Source organism: Medicago sativa, chromosome 4 (assembly GCF_051527215.1).
Source record: "Medicago sativa cultivar Bolivia chromosome 4, Bolivia_mono, whole genome shotgun sequence".
NCBI lineage: Eukaryota > Viridiplantae > Streptophyta > Magnoliopsida > Fabales > Fabaceae > Medicago > Medicago sativa.
In genome coordinates, this window is record NC_140752.1 from 63747739 (window position 1) to 63770866 (window position 23128).

The following is a 23128-nucleotide window of genomic DNA, read 5'->3' on the forward strand; positions in this document are numbered from 1 at the left end:
ATTTCATGTATCACACGTGAGTGTAAGTTGATAACTAAAGTACACGTGTTAACAAGTAGTAACTAACTAAATCAACTTATACACACACGTGTGATATTATGTGACATGAAAGTCTATTGAAATCTCCACCATCCATAAAAATGAGAGAGGAAGAATTTAACAAAATGTAAATTTGATTGAGATCAAAACACATGAGAACGGAAAAAAAAGATAACAAAAACAGAAAGGTAGGATAAAGTGCTTACTGAGATTAAACCCACTTTGACCTGAATAAATGAGTTTATTTTTTTTATCAATCTAATAACCCACTAATAAGTCAAATTAGATTGGGTCACCTCAACAGTTGTAACCCATACTATGAGTTTATTTTTTTTCTTATCAATCTAATAACCCACAAATAAGTCAAGTTAGATTGGGTCACCACAACAGTTGTAACCCATACTGGCATGGATTAGTTGTTAAATATTAATTAATAATCATGTTTGTTTTTCTAACTTTTTTTTTTTTGTAACAGCTACTTGCAAGACTAACAATTGTCTCCACTGATATATACAAGTTTTTTCAACTGTGTTTTATCCTCACTCACATACACCATAAAAAAAAACTTTCTAGGACACATTCCACTATGTTCAAAATCAACCACACTTGCAAAAAAAATATATATATATTAGAGGGTAGAATGACATTACTTTGGGAAATTCATCATGTATAGTGAACCAACAAAGAGAAGCTATAAATAATGTTTCAGCAACATTTGTAAATCAACGTTTTGAATATGTGAAAATACTTGGACAAATTTATCATGCCAATAGACAAAACATCTCTTCATTAAATATAGAAGATGATTAGAATAGGTACATTACATGTTATGTTACAATTATACATTTTTCACGTCAGGCACACTATTCTCATTTTCTTCGATCTGTTCCCATTTCAAATGGCATTTTGCATTTTGTCTTTGTATATAACACAAACAAACAAACGAATAACTTGGTGCAGGAAGGTGATCTTCCACCTTTTCTTCCGAACCGATGCCTCTTTCAACACATTTTAAAGAAACAAAATACACATATATAAACAAAACATTTAGGTGTCAATATCAAGGTTAATGACCAAAGGTGGATGGATATCATCGTTCTGAGCTTGAAGTTCAGTTTGTGTCAGAACTTCATGCTGCTCCTGCTCACGGATCCTGCTCATACGCTCTATCAATTGTGTTGCCTTTCTTTTTCCTCTGTCCGTGCCGTTTTGAGCCAATTCCAACAATGGAGCCATCACCCCTAGCTCTTGTGCCTGTGCTATATACTGTCGATCTCCAGAACAAAGGTGAACTAAAACCGCGGCTGCATTCTCTTTGTTCCTTGGGGATCCATTCCCAATAAACTCTACCAAAACCGGCACTGCCTCTGCAGCACCAATGGCAGCTTTCCCTTCAGGATGACTAGCCAAAATTGCCAAAATGGCCAACGCTTCATCCACCATTCCCCCGCTAGGTTCTGTCAGCAATCGCATCAGCGTCGGAATAACACCAGCCCTCACTGCTTTTCCCTTGTTTCCCTGATAAATGCACAAATTGAAGAGTGCAGTTGCAGCATCTTTCTTACCCCTTTGGGTACCCTCACTCAGCAGTGTCACCAGTGGTGATATCGCTCCTGAAGAACCAATTGTAACCTTATTTTCATCGATAACTGAAAGACTGAAAAGTGTTGCTGCTGCATTTTCCCGAGCTTCCATGCTTCCCCTTTTCAGCACATGAACTATGCCTGGAACTGCTCCGGAAGAAACAATGCTTCCTTTGTTACTCTCATATATGGAGAGATTCAGAAGCGCTGTAACAGCGTGCTCTTGAGTTCGGGAGTCTGGCACGGAGAGGAGACCAACAAGGAGAGGGATTGCACCAGCTTCAGCAATAGCTACACGGTTATCTGCATTGCGTTTTGCAAGAAGCCGGATCTCTCCGGCAGCTGATCTCTGGTCTTCAGGACCACCGGATGTGAGCTTTTGGATAAGACTTTCAATCTTACTTCGCTCAGCTGGGGTGCAGGCTGATGCTGATTTACTTGGCTCAGAAGTGCTGGGTCGTTTTGGTGGCTCTATGCCATTGGCTTCACACCATTGTTCTATCAGGCTTCGTAAGACATAGTTGGGTGTGAGAACAGTACTGGTGAGACTCTGCTGTGTTTTTGGGCACGTCCCGTGGCCGTCTTGCAACCACTTCTCAATACAAGAACGCTCATAAGTCTGCAGATGAGAACAAGATGTGTCTGAGTATTAATAGACAGTTATCAGCAAACTGACTCTGAAACAGAAGTAAAATGTCAATAATGCACACTGGATTCATCATGTAGCCTTCAATTTTTTATACAATTATTTAAAATTCAACCAAAACTTGTGTTCCAAAGAAATTCATCAATATATAATAAAACAATTGTACATTTTGCAATATGTCCGACTACATTAAATCTCAATAGCCATAGAGAAGAAATTTTAAAATAAAGTTTGCTTCTTTCTTTCTCTCTACATGATCCTTTTTGTTAGTAAAATGAGAGAATGATCATCCAGGAAATATTGAAAAGGCTATACCATTTTTGGGACAAATCATTGATAACTAATAATAGTAAGGTGAAAACAAGGTAAGTTTCTGTAATTATTAAATGGAAACAGATTATTTTAAGTTTTCTTAAACCAAATAAACCTTTAGATCTATTGAGAAAATTGTGTAAAGAGCATGGTTCCGTTTGCAGATATCTTACGCTCAAGCAGACATATATGCAAGATAAGAACTTTCCAAATTGAAGTCAAGAATGATAATGAAATGACCAAACCTTAATGTCTATAAGAGAGTATCATAGAATGTACATACCTGTCCTGTTGAAACAATGACAGGATCCATCATCAATTCCAAGGAAATCGGACATTTAAAATCACTAGGAATAGGAGGGGCTTGATGATTCGTATCATTTTCCCCTAGTCCGTAAAATCCTGAAGAAACACCTTTTGCTGTTTTAGTATCATCCTTGACTAGGTTTTCTATTTGCACATGATCCTTTATCTTCTTCAATAACATCGACATCTTCTCGATGCGCGCCCCTGGATCCCCACCACTTACTGCCACCATCTCATGCAAAGCGAGTGATTCTTGTGTAAGATCAGCTATTCCCATCAATTGCAGTTTGTCTGCTAATCGACTTAGAACAGCTGGATCTATAGCTGCATCACTGCTATTGTTGTAAAGAAATGACATATCTTCATACAACTTGGCATCTGGTTCATCAACTCTCCCTTTGGCTCTTCTGAACTGAGTAAGAACCAGTTCAACCTAAAACGATAGCGAGTTACACAAGATTATTTAACAATAATAAATAAAATAAAAAATAAAAAAATTGTAGTGTGGCAGTGTCTATTCTACTGTGAAGAGTTATTTAGCAAGATCACACAGTGTTCCACCGCAATAAATATATATATGACAGAAGTATTTATACCTGCTCTTTAACTTCATCGGATATGTCAAGTTTATCATAGGAAATTGCATCCAGTGATTGTTCCAACCGAGCTGTCACCTCATAGAAATTATTCATGATCCGGTCCCTCTCAAGGACCTGTAAACATGAATCAAAACAACTGAATCAACATCTAAGGCAGCACATGTCATTTTACTAGAATTTAAGTTTTCATAATGCTCCCTCTAAGTATATTGGTTTAACTCAATTTTAAGAATGGGATTCACAAGGGAATTTGAGCTGTGAGCAACCAAAGGTCAGAACATTCATATGAAATGCCTCCTATGTAACTGTAAGCATGGCAAGGTTCCCATATAGATAAAAAGAAATACAATACTAACAATAATTAGATACACAATATTAATTGGATTCCAAATAGTACAAATATTGTAAATTGTATTGAATTATTCATTATTAATTATTACTAAATTTTGCAAAAACCTGGATTAGTTTGACCTTTTCAAAGTTCATCGAGGCATAATAAGTTTTGGCACCATGGACAACGTACTGTAAAAATATAGCAATGCTTGAAACACTGGGCACAATTAAAGGAAAATACTCTTCGCTTACCTCTACATTTTACCTTTTTAACTTCCTGTGCAAAACCCCACACAACAGAAACCAGAACTATCTTAATAACAATGGTCCAAAGCAGTTGGACCACATGTGGACCATTGTGACAGAATCACCAAACAGCTATAATCTTACCAAAGTTAAAAAAAAAAACATGGTTTTGGAATCCTAGGGTACCTTTGATAAAAGAGGGTTTAGTCAAATGAAGAGTGCCGATCATGATCCATAATATATAGCATGATAATTAAACATCAAGGGTAAAATGTTTGGTATACTAGATCAACAAATAGTACCAACAGCTTCAAAAGGGAATGCCCACAATATGGTCTTTAAGCTGAGAGAAATTTACAGCATTCAGAAATCTCCTTTTGTCGCTCAAATGTTCGTGTCTGCAAAGACTATATCTTCAGATTTCACATCTGGAGTGTGGAAAGCGTCTCAACTCTCAAGTAAAGAAAGAACAAGCATAGAAAAATATTTACTCAACTCCTCACCAAAATCCTTTTTAACAATAGAAATGAAAGGGGGAAAATTCTTCTGTCGATATTCAGGGTTCATGAGGTGTCTGCTAGGTTGTAAAAGTTCGATCTGATAACCTCTACCACACGGAATAGAATTCAAATCCCCCTCGATAATAATTGTAAAATGATCATTGCCGCTTTAATTAATAGTAAAGACTCCTTCCCCGAAGAAGACAAATCGAGTACGGACACAATTTGCCGGAGATCTCGGAAAATTATAGGCTTGTACCTTTAACAGATTACATCCAAAACATTGAATTGAATACCATACAAGATCAAAAATCAGAAATTCCTTTTCAATACACTTCCTAAACACCATGCAATATATTCTCAAAATGCCCAATTTAGCACAAAAATCCATAATTATGAAGGTTTCACTTACCAACCATAAACAAATCTAATTACAAAAAACACATAACTAGTAGAAAGAAATCAGATCATAATCACCAATACAAATTCAATCAAAAATCATAATTCAAAACAGAAATCAATCTCAAAAAATATAAAATAAAAATTTACAATTAATTGAATTAAAAAAAAAACACAAACTAAATAAAATATTACTACAAATCTGAAGTAAACATAGCCAATCATAAAAAAATCAATCCCACATAACCAAGCAGAATAATTTTTTTTTAATTTAAAAAAAAAAAAGTTATATAGCAAAGTTCAAAGATATGTTAATACTAAAAATAACTTTTAACTACATCAAAAAGTAAAAATGATGAAAAATAACAAACCATATAAATCTTGCTTCCTTCACAACCAAATCTGAGAAGTTCCTTAGCTGAATCAAGAGCATCTTTAAACAAAACCAACGCTTTTGAAGTATCATTCGGAATCGAATCTTTCATATCCCTTATCTCTTCAAACAAAGGAATCAACAGCTTCAACCTTCGTGCTAAGTTGCAATATTGCTTCTTCACCATAGGTCTGAAGTCTGAGATGTTCGCTATCTCGTTCACCAAATCAATCACCACGTTTACTTTTTCACCTTCCATGGTTATAACTTATAATCAAGTTTTGTTTTGGTTTTTTAGATCGGTTTGAAAGGTGTGTGGTTTAGAAGGTGGAGATTTGGTGTCGGAGATTGTGGTTTCCGGTCATGTTTTTGTCAACGAAAGATAGTTTTCGTACACTGAAGTTTTTTGGACAGACAGACAGAGAGAGCGATATAAGAGAGAGAGAGAGAGAGAGAGAGAGAGAGAGAGACGCGTGATGGTTTTTTCTTTTCTTTCAATTAGTGGCTTTTTTTGTGGCGCGGCTTAAGATAAAGTGATTGAAAAGGGTATGAACTTTGATTGAGATTAGATTAGAAAGTTTATAAAAATTGGTTTCAATTATGATTTATTTCTAAAAATAAATTTACATGCAACTGTCAGCTGTTTATTTCCATGTTTATTTTTTTATTAGCATGTTATCGGTATGGTCTTATAACGATAAATAATGTGTATCAAGAGCATGTGAACACGAACATGTGACGTAAGGTGAATAAGCAAGAATCACGGATTGATTCCCTTACTAGTTGTTTGTTTATTCTCATGTTTAGAGTAACGTGAGGTGAATTTTTTTTCTAATTTTTTTTATAAGCAAGAATCACAAATTGAATCTCTAACTAGTTGCTTATTTATCCTCATGTTTAGCGTGACCTAAGGTGGATTTTTTTTTAAAAAATTTCTTTATAAGCAAGAATCATGAATCGAATCTCTAACTAGTTGCTTATTTATTCTCATGTTTAACGTAACGTAAGGTGAATTTTTTTTTCCCAATTTTCTTTATAAGCAAGAATCACGAATTGAATCTCTTACTAGTTGCTTATTTATTCTCATGTTTAGCGGATGATAATTTTTTCTCTTGAAATAAAATACAACTACAATTTTCTATTGTTTCTCAATATACTCTTTTGTATTTTTAAATTAAATAAGTTTTTTATAAATATTTTTAGAAATATCAAGAATTTATCAAATGAGATTAATGTTTATGTAACTTTTTATGTAACCATATCATGGCAAACGAATATTTATAGAAATATTTTAAAAAGTAACATTATAATGTTGCATGTATTCCTAAAAATAGATTATGTTATCCATGTATACAAATTAAATTTTTTACCAAACAATATATTAAAATATTTTCTCAAACACATGTTTTGGAAATAATTAATATTCTCAATAATATAATTCCTTTTAATTTACAATACAATAATAGGATTCCTAAAAAAAACAAATTGTAGAGTTAATCTTGAAGTCATAAAACGAAACACTTTTAGATGAAATTGTGGTGGCTCGGCTCAGTTTGGCTTGGCTTGGCTTTGGTTGAGGTAGTACGGCGCTGAAGGTGAAATTCCGTTAATTCAGTTTAACTAATGACACGGTAAAACTTGTACAGATACATATGTAAGAGAGAAGAAACGCGAAACAGTCTCCGATGGCTACGGAGAAAATCTTTGAGTAGTAGTGGGAGGAGAGACTGTCAATTTTATGTTTCGGATACTGACAAAATTGTTTGGCTTCAATTGAAATTTTTTTTCATTTATAAAAAAAGAGTTGATTAGCCAAAACAAGTTATGTAAGTTGTCATCTAAAAAACAAATTATGTAATTTGTATATAATAATGGAAAAAACAAATTATGTAATTTGTATACAATAATGGATTTACTTGATGTCTATCTAGTAAGACATAATTTTGAGTGTATAGCGTATAGTTTATTTATATCTTCTAAGTTTATTTGATTATTTCTCAAAAAAAAAAAAAGTTTATTTGATTAAAAAAATATTTTTGCTAATTATCATATTCTCACAAATTTATAGTTTATTTTTATTATCTTATAACATATTTTGATAAACTAATCCATATAACTTATAGTTTAGCATTATTTATCTCACTTTTATATATGTAATCTTAATTTTCAAAAAGTAAATATCCATTAATTACATATTTTTATGTTATTTTATATTTATAAGTTAATTCAACTGCTAATTTTATCAAACACTACAGATTCAATCAACAACTTTATTTTTTATAAGCTAGCTTATAAGTTCGTTTGATATAAGCTAGTTTACCAGTTATTCGCTATTTTTTATGAAAACAAAGTCTTAGTTACTCTCATCGTTCTGTGTGATTTCTGCATAATTTGTTTGTTTCTATTTAACTCTCATTTTGATAGTTTAAAGGTATAATTTGTCAATTATACTCTTTATCATTTACTCATACTTACTCATTTTTTATAAACTAATTTTTTTCAAACAAAGTTTTTTTTTGTGTTACCCATCTGTTTCCTAAGGGAAGGGGGCCCTAGTAATTTGGAGTTTAGCCGACAAGTAAAGTATGGTTAAGAATTGTTCCCACTAAGAATAACATCTAATATCATATTTGATATCATGGGACAACTTGTGGAAACAACGTTATAACAAGTTTAGGAACTAAGTTTTGGACTATAATTTCACTGTTGTAGCCCACGCTACACAACTGTTGCAAGACTAGGTATTCCCCCATCAAACTTTGACTACATCAATCCAAGCTTTTCAGCCAAAAACATATGTCCCTCGATGGCAAAACCCTACACAGAGACGGTTCAAATGTAACATGGATGCTTCCTTTTCAACAAGGCTAAAGAGAGTTGGTGTTGGAATGTGCATTCGGGATGAAGAATGTCACATTGTCCTTGCGAAACCGAATGGTATGCTCCTCTGTGTGACGTAGATATAGGCAAAGGAATTGGCCTTTTATCGGCATTACATTGGATGAAATAACTTCATTTAGAACATGTTGATTTTGAGTTATATTCTAAGAGAGTTGTCGATTCCTTATAAAGCAATAAAATAGATATGTCTGAATTTGGTTTTGTCTGTAGCAGGTGCCAAAATACTGTTAACTCTCATTTTAAAAACTTTAAGGTGAAGTTTGTTAGAAGACAAACCAATGAGGCAGATCATTAGCTTGCGAGAGCATTCATATGTATATCTAGTTTTCATATTAAGATTGATATAATTGTTTGTATACAAACAATTATCATCGATGAAATGTTTTAAGCACTTTAAAGTAATAAAAAAAATTGAGTGCATTTGACTTGCAAAACATATGTACTGGACATAGGGGTGGGAACAGGCCAGGCCGTCCGACAGGGGCCTACGGCCTAGCCTATTTAAAGCCTAACTCGGCCCAACTCGTTTATTAACAAGGTCAGGCTCAAGCTTTTTATAAGGCCTATTTAACTAAACAGGCCAGGCTAAGGCTTGCAAAAAAGCCTATTAAGCCCATCAGGCTGGCCTATTAAGCTTTTCATATATAATATACCTTCCATTATTGATATTTTTGAAGTTTTTTTTCTTCACAAACACAAGCCTTCATATGATTGGTTATTTAGCAGCTAATATATTAGTGTGATTAGACCTTCGTAAGAATTCATTATTTAGTAGCAAACATATTTGTGTGCTTTAGGCCTTAATAAGTTTTGGCCTATTTAGGAGTAGGCTTACATGTGTTGTCAGACTTTAGCATAAAATAGACTTTTAAATAGGCTTTCAGGCTTCATCGGGCCTTTAAAAAGGCCAGGCCAGGCCTCGAAAATGAGCCTACGACGAGTAATAGGCCAGGCTCAGGCCTATAATTTTTGAAGTAGGCAAGGCTTAGGTCTTACAAAGCCCGGCCTAGCCCATTTCCACCCCTAACTGGACATAATAATATATGACTATACTAAACTATATATGACAACTTTTTGTACTTCGTTGTGTTTAATGGTTGATGCACAAAAGAAATAATTTTTATTATGCTTAATTTAATATGTCTATGGAATGACAAATAATATAACTTTTACTATGATATATATATATATATATATATATATATATATATATATATATATATAGGGTTTTGCTAGAAGACACCTTTTATGAAGGTGTCTTTTAGCAAAGTTATAACTAAAAAGTGGAAATAACACCTTGAGGTGTGGGTTGCTAAAAGACACATTCATGGGTGACTTCTAGCAAAACCCATGTGTATATATAAAGACTAGGACGGAGAAAAAAGGATATGTAGACATAGAAAAACAAGAGGGAGATACAGAGAGGGGGGGTAAGAGAGTTAGAGAGAGGGGGGAGAGAAATAGAGAAGGGATGGGTAAGTGAGGAAAAGGGAGATATATGAAATAGAGAAATATGAGAGATATTAAAGACACAAGAAGATGAGAGAGAGAGAGAGAGAGAGAGAGAGAGAGAGAGAAATAAGAGAAATTTGATAGAGATATGATAGAGATGTGAGAGAGAGAGGGGGAGATAGAGAGAATCGTGAGAGAGGGAGAGAAAGACGAGAAAGAGAAAGAGAAAAGGGAGATAGATAGAAGATATGGGGGAGACACTGATAGATATTTAGGGTACATATGATTAAAATCAAATATAATAGTCTTATATACTTGATTGGTTTTTAATCCATCCCTCACTTTAGATACAATCTTAGCTAGAGAGGTAAAATATGATAATGTGACATAGTTAACTATTGTATCATATTGACTGATATTTTTAACAATGTTTTTATAACAATCATGTTGGCTTGTTAAACATTGGATTATGACAAGATATGATAGTTTATGCTACCTTGTCTCTCACCTTGACCACCAAGTTCATGGTTTAAGCCATACATATGATTGATGTGTGGCTTTGTTGACGGCATAAAACTTTTTAAACATTGAAAGATATGTTAACGAAGGATTTAACAACAGAACGATCCAACCAACATACTTGCGAGCTTGAAATCATAGGGTATGCATTCACCAACTTTAAAGAGTGTTGCAGATAAGAACATTTGTAATTATTTGTATTAGTAGTATTTAGCCTATTAATCAAGCTCATTAGATTTAAAATAGTCTATTTAAGAAAATCAATGCTTTTACTATTTTTGGAATATATCTCATTGAAATATATCATAAATATATCTCATTAGGTTATATCCAAGGGTTTTAATGGTATCCCAAAGTACCTCTCGTTCGTATCAGTTTAGAGGTTGGTATCCAACAATTGCTGCTTAGGAGGTCTTGCTTCAATTGTCACTAGCTAGTGTTAGTGGTGGGCAAAAAAACCAAAAAACCGAACTGAACTGTTGAACTCAATTGAACCTAACAAAAAAAAAAAACCATTACTAACAATTCTGAAACTGAACTAAAACAGTGCAGTTCGGTTCAAAACAGTTCAGTTGCATTCGAAACAATTCAGTTCAGTTTGGAACAGTTCAGTTCGGTAACTAAAATTCGATTTTGTTTGTTTTTTTATATTTTTTTCAATGGTGCCAATAATAACAGTTTGGTTCAGTTTTGAACAATTCAGTTCAGTTTGAAACAGTTCGGTTCAGTTCGAAATGCAAACAGTTCGATTCAATTCATTTATTTTATCTTTAGCAAACAGTTCAGTTCAGTTTTCATCCTGAACCCAACCATGCCCTCCCCTAGCTAATGCTACATTTGATACGAGGGAATTTGGAAAACTTGTTGGTTTTGGGCTAGAGGTAAAGGCACCAAAAAATTTGATTTAAAAGATAGTGATTGTTTTTGTGAGTTTAATAAAATAGAAGGACCAAAAGGGAAATTATGTCTATAACCTTATATGAAAATGAAAAATTTCATTCAAACTTAGACATTGTTAAATCCAATTTCAAACCTTTTTATTGCAATTAGGATTAAGAAAAATGTGCATAATTGTGGGGGTGGGGGGAATAGATAAGTTTGACGAGCCAAACTCAAGTTTTATTAATGTTTAACAAGTTAAACCCAAACGTTTTTTTTGTAAAAAAAAAGTAAAACCCAAACGTTTAGCCAGACTCGTTTAAATAAAGAGTCTTGTTAACGAGTGTTTCCGAAGCACTCTTTAAGGATCTCAAATTTAGTAATTATTCTTTTAAAAGGTCAACTATTACAATTTCTAATTTATTGAATATACAACACTTCATAAAAAACTTATACTGTTTAAAGGATTTAAAGAGTGCTCCAAAGACACTCGTTAACATTTCCCTTAAATAAATGAGCAAACATAAACTTTCACAAGTCAAATTCAAACTTGAACGATTTAAATTTACCGAGGGGCAGAAACTCCTCAAACCATCCTTAACTAATAAGAGGAGAAATTCATATGCCCTACAAATATACTTGCTCATATGAACTCCTATAACTAAGTACCTAGATAGACAAATTTATAGTCAATTACCCCCCTGAAATTGTATGTTTCGTCAATTACCCCCCTGAAATTAACAAAACTTCAATTACCCCCCCTGAAATTGCACAACGTTAATCAATTTACCCCCTCCGTCAAATTTTTCTGTTAGTCAACATGACGTTTTGCAAATACCCCCTGAAGTTTTGCACTTATGTGCAAAATGCCCCTTGAACTTGAAAATTTATATATTTTTTTTCTTATCCTTAAAAGTGACTGCATTATCACTGAATTGTGGAGTATATTAGCTAAGTTTTGACGGTATACAACCATACATGTTCCTTTAAATGATCAAACATTAACCATGTATTAGAGTCTAATGATATGAAAGTCAACATAGTAAAGTACATCCACATTTGTCAGATGGAAAACTAATACATGTCATACATAATGAAGCACATAAATAATATATGATTGGTATAACCAAGAATTATCAAGATGTCAAAATATATGGCTTTGCTATTGCTAATTTTAACCACACCGAAAATTTCCACTTCCTTTATATTGTGAGCGGTGCACACCACCAACACACTTATCTCACTTTCAAGAAAAACTTAGTTAATATGCTCCACAATTCAGTGATAATGCAGTCACTTTTAAGGATAAGAAAAAAAAATATAAATTTTCAAGTTTATGGGGCATTTTGCACATAAGTGCAAAACTTCAGGGGGTATTTGCAAAATGTCATGTTGACTAACGGAAAAATTTGACGGAGAGGGTAAATTGACTAACGTTGTGCAATTTCAGGAGGGTAATTGAAGTTTTGTTAATTTCAGGAAGTAATTGACGAAACTTACAATTTCAGAGGGGTAATTGACTATTTACTCATTTATATTCACATGACAAAAGATTACCAATTCCAGTTTCCTTTTACAAATTGTATATTTAGATAAAGGAGAATGTTAACCAGTGCCCCCGGGGCACTGGTTAAGCACCAAAAGAAGGAAGTTTTTGTTAAAAAGTAATGTAATTATTACTTGATTAAAAGTGACAGTTTATAGTTCCAAGACAGAAAATTCTATTTTTGGATTCCTTAACCAGTGCCCCGGGGGCACTGGTTAACAAGACCCTTAGATAAAAGATTACCAATTCCATCCAATACTCTCCTAATCAAAGTAAGATGTGGTCGTTGATGTGGCATCTTGTTCCTAATAAATGTTAGTATAGAACATGAATCAGTCTTCATAAAATAATACTCCTATGATAGAAAGAAACAGGAAGCAACTAAACCAAGCAAATTTGTCAGGAATAGGACGGCTGAACTGTGTGGGGCCATAGGAAGCTAAAGACTTGGTGTCTCTATGCTAACCAGTAACCTTGATTCAATGAACGATAGCCATATACTCCATCCGTTTCAAAATATAAACAAAATTCACTTTTTAGGTTCATTCATTTAATGATGTATGTGGTTTATAATATGAACCACATACATCATTAAATGAATGAACCTAAAAAGTGAATTTTGCTTATATTTTGAAACGGAGGGAGTATGTATAAAGTGGGCCCGCACGTACTTGGATCTGGTTATTTGACGGCGGAAGTGAAAGCTAGGCTAGGCTGAGTTCGAAGAATAATTTCTTTTCCCGAACAGTACAAATTCAATTAGTTATTTATTGGGTCTTGCTAACAAGTGCCCTAAGGACATTGTTTAAGGAACCCAAAAAAGGAAACTATGTCTTGAAGATACAAGTCAAACACTTTTTAAAGTCATAACCGTACAATTTCCAATGCAAAAATTGCTACTTTTAGATGCTTAAACAATGCCCTTAGGGCACTTGTTAGCCTTTTCCTTATTTTATTTACTAAATAGAGACTTCTTCCTCCATTTTATTAGTATAAATTATGATGAGAAATTAAAACTAAATGAATCGAAAAAAGTGTAATGATATTTTGAAATACATTTGATGACAACTTTGTTGACAACCTTGTTTTTCTCGCTTCTTATTGGTCAAAAACAATAGAGAGAGAGAGAAAAATGAAGAGAGAGGATAACAACATCATGTGAGTATGAGAAAGAACTTTGTCCAAAAATTGTCAAAAAATGGTTGTCAAAATATCATTTCTCTTGAAAAAAAAGATAGTTAGTCTTTATACGTGTGCTTAAGAACCCTACAATTGGTTTTGTAACCATACATCCCTAGTATTAACATGATCAGGGTCATACAAACTAGTAATCGGAGATAATAGTTAAGGAAATATAAAAAAACTTATATTAAAAATATCATTTTTTTACATTTTTATGACTTGTACTCAACAAGTTTTAAGATATTCATATTATATTTGTTTTTTTAATTAATCATTCAAAAATCAAACCCACTTGAGTTGGCCTTGTGATATTGATTTGAGATTTGGGAGTGTGTTCTTCCTAAAGGTCTTAAGTTCAATTAGGTTTGGTGCCAGTTTGACTGGACTAATTTAGTTTCTTTAAAAAAGACATTCAAAAACCACCTACAATGGAGATGACCAGTAAAGCGTTAGCTATTCGTGCTCATTTTGAAAAAAAGAAGTCATGGCCTGGTTGTAAAGCCTCCCCCGTCACTCCATAAACTATTAATCAGACCTCCGTCAATTCACAATGCATTTAACTGCATCCCATAAGCAACCTAAGTCAAATTCTTCCTTGGCAATGATCATCCATGGGAAGGACGAATCGCTTAGGGACTATATTGATTGGTTCACCAAAGAAGTTGTGTTGGTTTGGGGAGCGAACAATCGAATGAAAGCATAATTTCTTGAGAAAGGAATTTATGAGAGATCTAAGTTCCACCAGAAGGTCACGTTGAAGAACAACCCCTCTTTCAATAAGTTGAAGAGAGAGTAAATATCGTTAAGACAAAATGAGAAGGTCGGACAGACAAGTTCAGGATAGATAAGCCGTGTAACAGCCAGATTTTTTGCTAGATTTATTTTAATTATTTATTTATTTGTGTTATGTGTGCTCTTGTGTGATTATTGCCTCTGTGTGTATTTTTTTGTTGGGATTCGTAGAATTCGGTATTAGAGGGGTATTTTAGTCATTTTAGACTTAGGGGCATTTTGGTCATTTAGAGAGTAGGGGTAATTTTGTAATTTTGACGGAGGATTATTTTAGTGCTTAGTGAGAGTTGTTATTTTACTAAGTGCTAGGGAGTTGTAGTAATTTATTTTATTACCGATAAGTGACCGTTAGTGTTATATTTTACCGTTAAGTGAGTAATAACATTTTTGAGGTTAAAATAGAAATGGGTTAGGCCCATTAAGGTTTGTGAGATAAGCTCAATTAAGTGAGCCTATATAAACTAATGTTAGTAGAGAAATAGGGTTTTTTTTCACCAACATTTTTCATTTGAGAATAGAAGAGATAGAGGCTAGAGGGAAGAACAAGAACAAGGGTTAGAGGCAAGAGGGGATTCATCATCTAGGAGCTAAATTGAAGCTTGAGTTAGAGATTCTTGGTGCTAGAGGTAAGAGGGTTAGGTTTCAACCATAATTCCTATCTTTTCATTTCTACCTATTTTGTGAAATTGATGAATTGAACCTAATTAATTGTAAATTTGTGCTCATGTTTTGATGCAATGTTTGGGTATGTAAATTTAATGTTAATTGAGTTGTTGATGATGAAATTACATGCTTAAATTGTGGTTATATGTGTACTTTGCATTTTTGTCCAAAAATGATGATATGAGGTGTTGTTGTGATGAATTATTGATGAATTCATGATGGTTAGTTACTGTTGTTGTTGAGAGATGTTGTTGTTGATGATTAAAACCTTGGGTAATCATAATTGTGGAGTTTGCTATGACCTTGTGTTGTTTTTTTTTTTGAAGTTTTAATGAAAAATGGGTCAAATGATGATTTTTGTTGTAAGGTTGTTTTGGTGCAAATTTTATATGGATTTGTGTGTCTTTTCATGTTTAGAAATGTTTGGACAAACCTTGGAATCAAATTTGGGCATTGAGGAGTCAAAATTGGGGTTTTGGGGTGAAAATGGTTCTTTTTCCCGAAACTACTGTCACAACTCGCCACCGTACTCGCAATGGCGAGTTGGATGCGAGCAACAGGGGCTCCCTGGAGCTAACTAGCAATGGCGAGTAAAGTTACTCGCAATGGCGAGTTACACAGGGCAGAACCCCCTGTTTCGCATTCTTGCATCTTTTTCCCTCGTTTTATTTGTGAACTGGTTTTTGGTACAAACATGAAAATTGTAGATAATATTTTTAGCTTTCTAATGGCGTTGGTTTGACTTGAATATGATTTTTGGTTTTCAAGTTATGGGGAAAATATTCTTGAAAAATTTTATCGAAAAACCCGCATAACTAATTCTAAGTCGACCCAAACCTCGTGGACTGTTATAATCTTTGAAACTTGATTTTAATGAGTTCAACTAAGGTATTCAAACTATGATGTGGTGAATCTAACTTGTCTTACTTTTAAAATGGAAATTTTTGTGAAAAGTGATCAAGTGAGACGAACTTCGAAATTTTTGCGAATTCTCCATATGTGGCTGATGAAATGCTTATGTAACCTCTACTGCACGCATAGGTGACTTGTGAGAGTACATGGCATAGGCAATTGAGCTTGTAGAATTGGTTTTGGTTCTTAACCTCTAGTTATTTTATGTTGTGATTTTGAGAGACGAACTTTGTTGAAAATGACTTTAAGAGCTAATTGTCTTGTGAATCCTTTATGGATAGTTGATACATTATAAGTGGAGATGATTAATGGTGTATATATGTGACAACTACATGTTAATTGGAATATGGATGTTGTTGGTGATTGTATATATGTTATGTGGTGGTGAATTGTTGTTGATTGCATATATACTAAATCTTGGTGATGTTGAGGTGATTTGTATGTGTGAACATATGCATTTTGGAGTTGAGTCATATGTTCATGCATCCATTTGGTACCATGAGGTGATTACGATGTTTTATATCCAATTGAGGTGATTACGATGTTTTTGTTGCATCGGAGGTGACGATCTTGAGGTGATTTGGTACCACATGCATCTAGATGAGTCTAGAGCCATTGCATACTTTGTTGGTGAATTGAAATGCATTTGAGTTGTGAATGATGATTGAATTTGTTAATTGTTGATTGACATGGTTGAATTTGTGATGCGTGTATGATACACTTATTGATATGAACTTGGGATGATGATATTGAATGATGTGAATGTTATGAATACTTGTGAGTACATGTATAGTTTGTTATTCATCGTTCTTAAATATATCTTTCATTCTCAAAGTTTCTTGTTAATTTTAATTGGATTATGATGATGTAATGCTAACCCTCAGTGGTTTACCACCTACCTTTCCGTATGGACGGGTAGATGGAGTGCAGGATGTTTAGACTTGTGTTGATGTTGCCGAGGAGCGGAATTCCTCTTTTTATGTGCAAGTGTCTAGATTAGGGCTCTGATCTAGGGTAGTTCTTGCATGTTGGATTTTGTTGTCTATGTAGTTGGAATTGAGATATTATTGTATCTGAGATTGGAGGATGTATCTTTGTATCTTTATTCTGAGATTTGTAGCTGTTATGGATTATTTATGTGTTCCGCTGCTATGTGATGTAACATGCTCTTTATGCATGTATGTTTTAATTTGGAAGACGTAGCATCTATTCCTAGAATATATTCGTATGTTTGCGCGTTTTACCGCTTATTAGGAGTGGGGTGTTACAAGCCGCACAAGCCCGATTCACTAAAGCTTCCAGAGAAAGCATTCTACTTGAATGCATTAACTATGTTTTACCCCTCGGAGACTTTAAATCTCATCAACTACTGGTACCTCAATCGGGAGTGAAGCACATAGTAGGGTCAAAACCTTTAAAAAAGAAAAGAGCTACTCAACAAGGACAATGTTTCTCCCCGACAAGCCTATACAAAATAAGATAGCGAAATTCAAAGGAGGAAAGGAAAGCCTTCATTTTCTTAAAAGACAACAGAGTATAAGAAAACACTTCGGGAAAAACCCTTCCTTAGGTAGACCAAGATTCCTCACTGACCGATGAAAGGGAAAAAACAAAGTCTTTGGGCGAATTTTCAAGGATGACTCTCCGTGGTAGTATGGACCTCTCTCTTTAAACTCCCTAAGGATGAGAGCGATGGAAGAGAACCCTGAATATCTATCACATCTGAAGCTTATGGCACCCCTTCAGAGCCACGGGCTACGACGACAACCACGCCCAAAGGATCCAACCACCATTCTTCAATTGCAAGAATAAATCAAGGCTACTCATTCCATCTGCAAAACATGATAAGGCAATTCAAAAAATCAATAATAAACGTTAGTTGAGGCATAACAAGAAGACCAAAGTAAGAGAAACAATATGTCCAACTTGCTTGATGAATACTTCAAGTTGACGAAGCAAGGAGTCGACACCTCCATTCCCTTCTTGTTTGAAGAGACACAAAACTTGTAGGACTCGATGTACACCTTTATTTTTCATGAATGATTATGGTCTCACGCAGCCTCTTCCGATGGCTCTTATTCCAAACAAAACATGAGTAGGACGATCGTCCGACTACTCGAAGTAGACACATATTTCCTTCCTTACAACAGAAAAAACCACTCAGGCCCAATATTATCTATCTTTGAAATTCTTCAAAGAATTTGTGGAAGGCTCAAAGAACTTATAAGTAAGCTAGGAGTAGTAAACTAATTATCTTATTTTGGTCCAGCAATACTAGTCACCTTTAAGTTATCTTTTTTGTGACGACAATACGGAACATTTGCACTATTCCCTATATTTATACCGTGAACAATACTTTTTCTCACTTTTAAAAAAAGGATGTGCAAGATTGCACATGATAATGGGGTAATTAATGCACCATTTTTAGGTTTCTCTAAATCTTATTATGAGTATTTTCCTTAAATTTTGATCTTTTTTCCTTCTCTCCTCTATTAACTATTAAAGTTCCGGTGTACCGCCACTAAGAAATACAAAGAAAGTCAAAAGTCACATTCTACAAACACACTAAAGCTAAACATTTTATTCTTCTCTCACATCACTTTCTCCTTCAACTTTGAAAAAGTTCATCAAGGATATGGCAAGTGAGAAAATATGGCAAGTGAGAAAGAACCACCCATTTGTACTCATATGGTTGCTATATCGCAGAAAGTTACATTCAACCAAACAATCACCAAAGAGAGGAAGAGTGAAGATCAAGCACAACAAAATTTTTATCCAATTTTCTTTATCTGAAGTCTTCTTAGAGACAAAATAAAATGACATTTTTGTGATTTTTAAAGACAAAGTTAAGGTTAAAGTATTTTTCTGAATATTGCCTTGTTGGAGTTTAAGTTGTTATAAGAGAGCGCCTTTTTTTAAAAAGAAAAAAATATGAGAGAGAAAAAATAGTTTTTGAAAAAAGACTGATTAATTGACTCATTTATAAGATTTAGAGAAACCCTTAAAAAAAATGCAAAAGAAACACTTTTAATGTAGAGGAGGATTTTGTAACATAAAAAATTGAGTTGTGTTGTTAACCAATTCACAACTTCATTAACCACGAAAAATGTATGCTTTTAACCTAGTTGAAATAACAATCCCAGTGGATACGATAAGTAATAAAAAAAAATCTAATTGAAATTGCACAAACCCCCCACCACCCCCCACCCCACCCATTTAATTTTATCTTTATTGCTTTATTTATTTACTTACTTCATGTTCTAACTAAGTAACACAAATTGCCTAGTTGAAACAACAATCCATGCGGATACGATATTCTACTTACCACTTTATTACTTATTAACGATTTGATACACTTGCCTAAATTCGACCATCACATATCACTATGATGAATCTGTCGTGTTCAACGATAATATACGTATCAACCCGTCCAAAATGGAATCACCACACAAAGTTTGGTATGTCTTATGCAAGTATAACGAGATTTGAATTATTTTGGCGAATTTTTGTTGATTAATAAGCATAGATTCTTTTAGAGAATGCTGTATATTTTTTCCTGTATCATATAAAAAAAATAATACTGACATGCATTATTTTAATTGAGACGCTTCTTCACTTATTTAACCTGCTAACATAATTTGTTGTTGTTTCAAGAATTTTATAGCCAATTGGAAAGTGGAATGTCATAAGAAATATAGCCCTATGGGTGTGCCACAATAACAATTTTGACTTCTCCATAATGACAGGGCGAGATACCAATGGGGCAACATACCTAGATATAGGCTCGCCCTTTAGGACCAATTATTGGATAAGGACGGCCACGACATCATATACAAATGCATGAGATATCCAAGGACGAGGCTCCCTTTATAATAGGGAAATATGTTGCTCACCACCTCTATAAATACCCCCCTCACTCAAATAGTGAAGGCTAAGTCCCAAACAAATGCAGAACTACATATCTCTGATTTTCTAAGATGTTCAGGGATACGTAGGATTAGAAAAACCCATGTCGAACTGACACACAAATCGCCTTGACCTTTTGGTGCACCGCCCTCAAGGTCTCCTTCAACCTAAAGCTCCTTTCGCCACCATATGAGAAAGGATCTTTATTATTGTACTCAACAAGGAAACCCCTATGAGGGCTCTGACCTAAAAGTAAATAAGCCTCATCTTGCCAAGGCAACCCCGTTAAGGGACCTGACCTAAAAGTAAACGAGTTTCGTCTCGTCAAGGCAATTGAGGGCTCTACCCTAAAAGTAAGCAAGCCTCGTCTCATCATGGCAATCCCTTTGCGGACATTAACCTAAAGGTAATCAAGCCTCGTCTTTCCAAGGCAACCCCTTAACACAGCACTTCAAAAAATTGTAAAAAATATTAATAATAAATTAACAATTAAACTAAAAAATTGTTTTAAATTTTAGTAAAAAACTGTTATCTAATTTAAATTGAATTACCAACCTCTTGTTGAGTAGCGTCCTCTTTTAGTGTTAATTGTCCGATTCCTAGGAGAAAGAGGTCTTATTAATCTAGTGTTCGATCAAGAGATGTCGAGTAGAGTTCGACTTTAAACAACGCTCCACCAAACTGCATTGTTGTCAAGTGCTCCAACGTAACGATATCAACTTTATAAAATTAAAAAATGATAAATATTAAATCAATGCAAATATAAATTTAATATATTTAATATTATTTCAAAAAATAATAAACATCTACCTTAAACAGAATCAACTTTATAAACATTTATCGATTCCTACGGTGCGAATTGTTTACTACTCTTTGTTATTTTTAATTCTTTCTAGCCATTTCTGGAGAAGTATTATTGTTCTAGTCATCTTAAATATTTTACCTTTTCACTTTTTTTAACATTGATTTTCTTTAACAATTTCTCTAAGTTACTCCCTCCCTCCGGTCACATTTATAAGCAAAAATCACTTTATTAGATTCATTAAATATTTGATGTATTTGGTCTTTATATAGACTAGATACGTTAATCATTCAATGAACCTAAAAAGTTGTTTTTTGCTTATAAATGTGACCGGAGGGAGTAAGTGTAATTATTTTTAATTATTTTTTCTCTATATAATTTATTTTTAATTTTCACAGACGTTTCATATCCTTTTGGTCGTTCTTCAAAAACAAAACCATGGGAATGGGCAAGGTCTTTCCAAATTCCTAGATTTCCATTCTCTAGCATTTACTAGCATTCAAATTAATTCCAATTCCAATGGTAGCAACCACCAAAACCAAATCCACATAAACATATGAAAATCACATTTGTCTTCTAAACACATATGTATGGTTGAGTTTCTTTTCATAATGTAGTAAATACTTCTTCAAGAAAAGAAAAAAAACCGTGGGGACATGGAGGGAACTTCATCATCCTCTACAGCAGATGAAGAAATTTTTCGAATATCTGAAGAGACATATGCAGAGGAATTACAAATACAAGAAGCATTATTATTTTCCACTCTTGTGGCAAATACTACTATAGATGTAGAAAATGAAATCCAAGAAGTGGATGCAAAAGTTGATCTCAAACAGAAACAAAAAGTAGGTGAATATTCTTCGTCGTCTTCTTCTTCTAAGTTGAAACAATCCTATTGTGCTATCTGTATGGAAGCTAAACCTGTTGAAGAAATGTTCCAAAATCGAAAATGTTCACATTCTTTCCGTGAAGATTGTGTTGGAAGATATATAGCTGAAAAAATTCAAGAGAGTATATCAATGGTAAAATGTCCTGATCCAAAATGCAATGATATTTTGGAGCCTCATGATTGTAGTTCAATTTTACCAAAGGATGTGTTTGATAGATGGGAAAATGCACTTTGTGAGAATATGGTGTTAGGTTCACAAAAATTTTATTGTCCTTTTAATGATTGTTCAGCTATGTTGTTGAATGATGAAAAGGAAATTGTGACTGCTTCGGAATGTCCACATTGTCATAGATTGTTCTGTGCACAATGTAAGGTTTCATGGCACACAGGTGTTGATTGTAAAGAGTTTCAAAGCTTGAAAGTCGGCGAGCGAGGGAGGGAAGATCTAATGGCCATGGAACTTGCTAAGAACAAGAGATGGAAAAGATGTCCAAAGTGTGGCTTCTATGTGGAAAAAATTGTGGGATGTACTCGCATTTCATGCAGGTATATTCAATTCTCTTTTGTTAAGAATTCTACTTTTATTTTTTAATTATTCTGCCTTGTAATCAAACTTATATGCAGGTGTGGTAATCAATTTTGCTATGGCTGCGGATCCACTTGGAATAACCAGTCCCATTATAAATGTGTAACTCGATAAAAATTGCATGGCGACTAGTGAAACTACAAATTACTCCAATGTTGCAACATTAATTGATTGATGACTATAGTTTAAAATGTGATTGTAATATGTACTTTTGAGTTGGGAGTAGTATTATTTTTGTTTTGGTTCTTGTTTTATGGTGAACGATAATGTCTGGATTCCATGAGACTTTGTCTTAAATATTTTTCGTTGTGTCTATATCATTTCGACATTTTTTTTGACAAAAATAAACGATAATCGTTCATTTAAATTGATTGAGTATATCAATACAATCCAAATTCAAAGTCGCTAAAAACACCATAAATTAATCTGCAACTCACAACATCAATGTTAAAAGTATAAAACAACATAAACCTACAAATATAAGCATAGATTATGTCATGTTGTATTCAGAGAATGTTCATAGCCCATTTTAAGTTCTTGTGGGTTTAGGGTGACAAATTTGTCTCATCCATTTGTTTTCCGAAATCATCTTTGTTTCATATGGTGCATACTTCATTTTTTAGTTATTTTACTCTAGTTGCTTTCAAACAAACCACTAGCCCGATTCCAAATCAATCTTCGGTTGGTTCTTAGAGGGGGGGTAGTTAGGGTGACTCGTAATAAGTAGTCTACTTCCTTCTAGAGCGTGAACACGCAAAAAGGT

The 23128-nt window shown here is 33.8% G+C and overlaps 2 protein-coding genes across 2 annotated transcripts; one reads left to right on the forward strand and one right to left on the reverse strand.

Annotated features, from left to right (window-relative positions):
* Nucleotides 1-796: 796 nt before the first annotated feature.
* Nucleotides 797-5734, reverse strand: PUB13 (plant U-box 13). The gene is made up of 4 exons (XM_085702112.1): nucleotides 5335-5734; nucleotides 3483-3599; nucleotides 2864-3319; nucleotides 797-2241 (listed from the first exon to the last, which is right to left on the reverse strand). Exons 1-4 carry the CDS (start codon nucleotides 5593-5595, stop codon nucleotides 1087-1089), a joined length of 1989 nt encoding a protein of 662 aa, XP_085558238.1. The 5' UTR covers nucleotides 5596-5734; the 3' UTR covers nucleotides 797-1086.
* A 15812-nt stretch (nucleotides 5735-21546) lies between these two features.
* LOC146930638 (E3 ubiquitin-protein ligase RSL1-like) lies at nucleotides 21547-22479 on the forward strand. Its single transcript, XM_085707579.1, has 2 exons — nucleotides 21547-22325; nucleotides 22404-22479. The coding sequence occupies exons 1-2, from the start codon at nucleotides 21547-21549 to the stop codon at nucleotides 22477-22479; spliced, it is 855 nt and encodes a 284-aa protein (XP_085563705.1).
* Nucleotides 22480-23128: the final 649 nt, after the last annotated feature.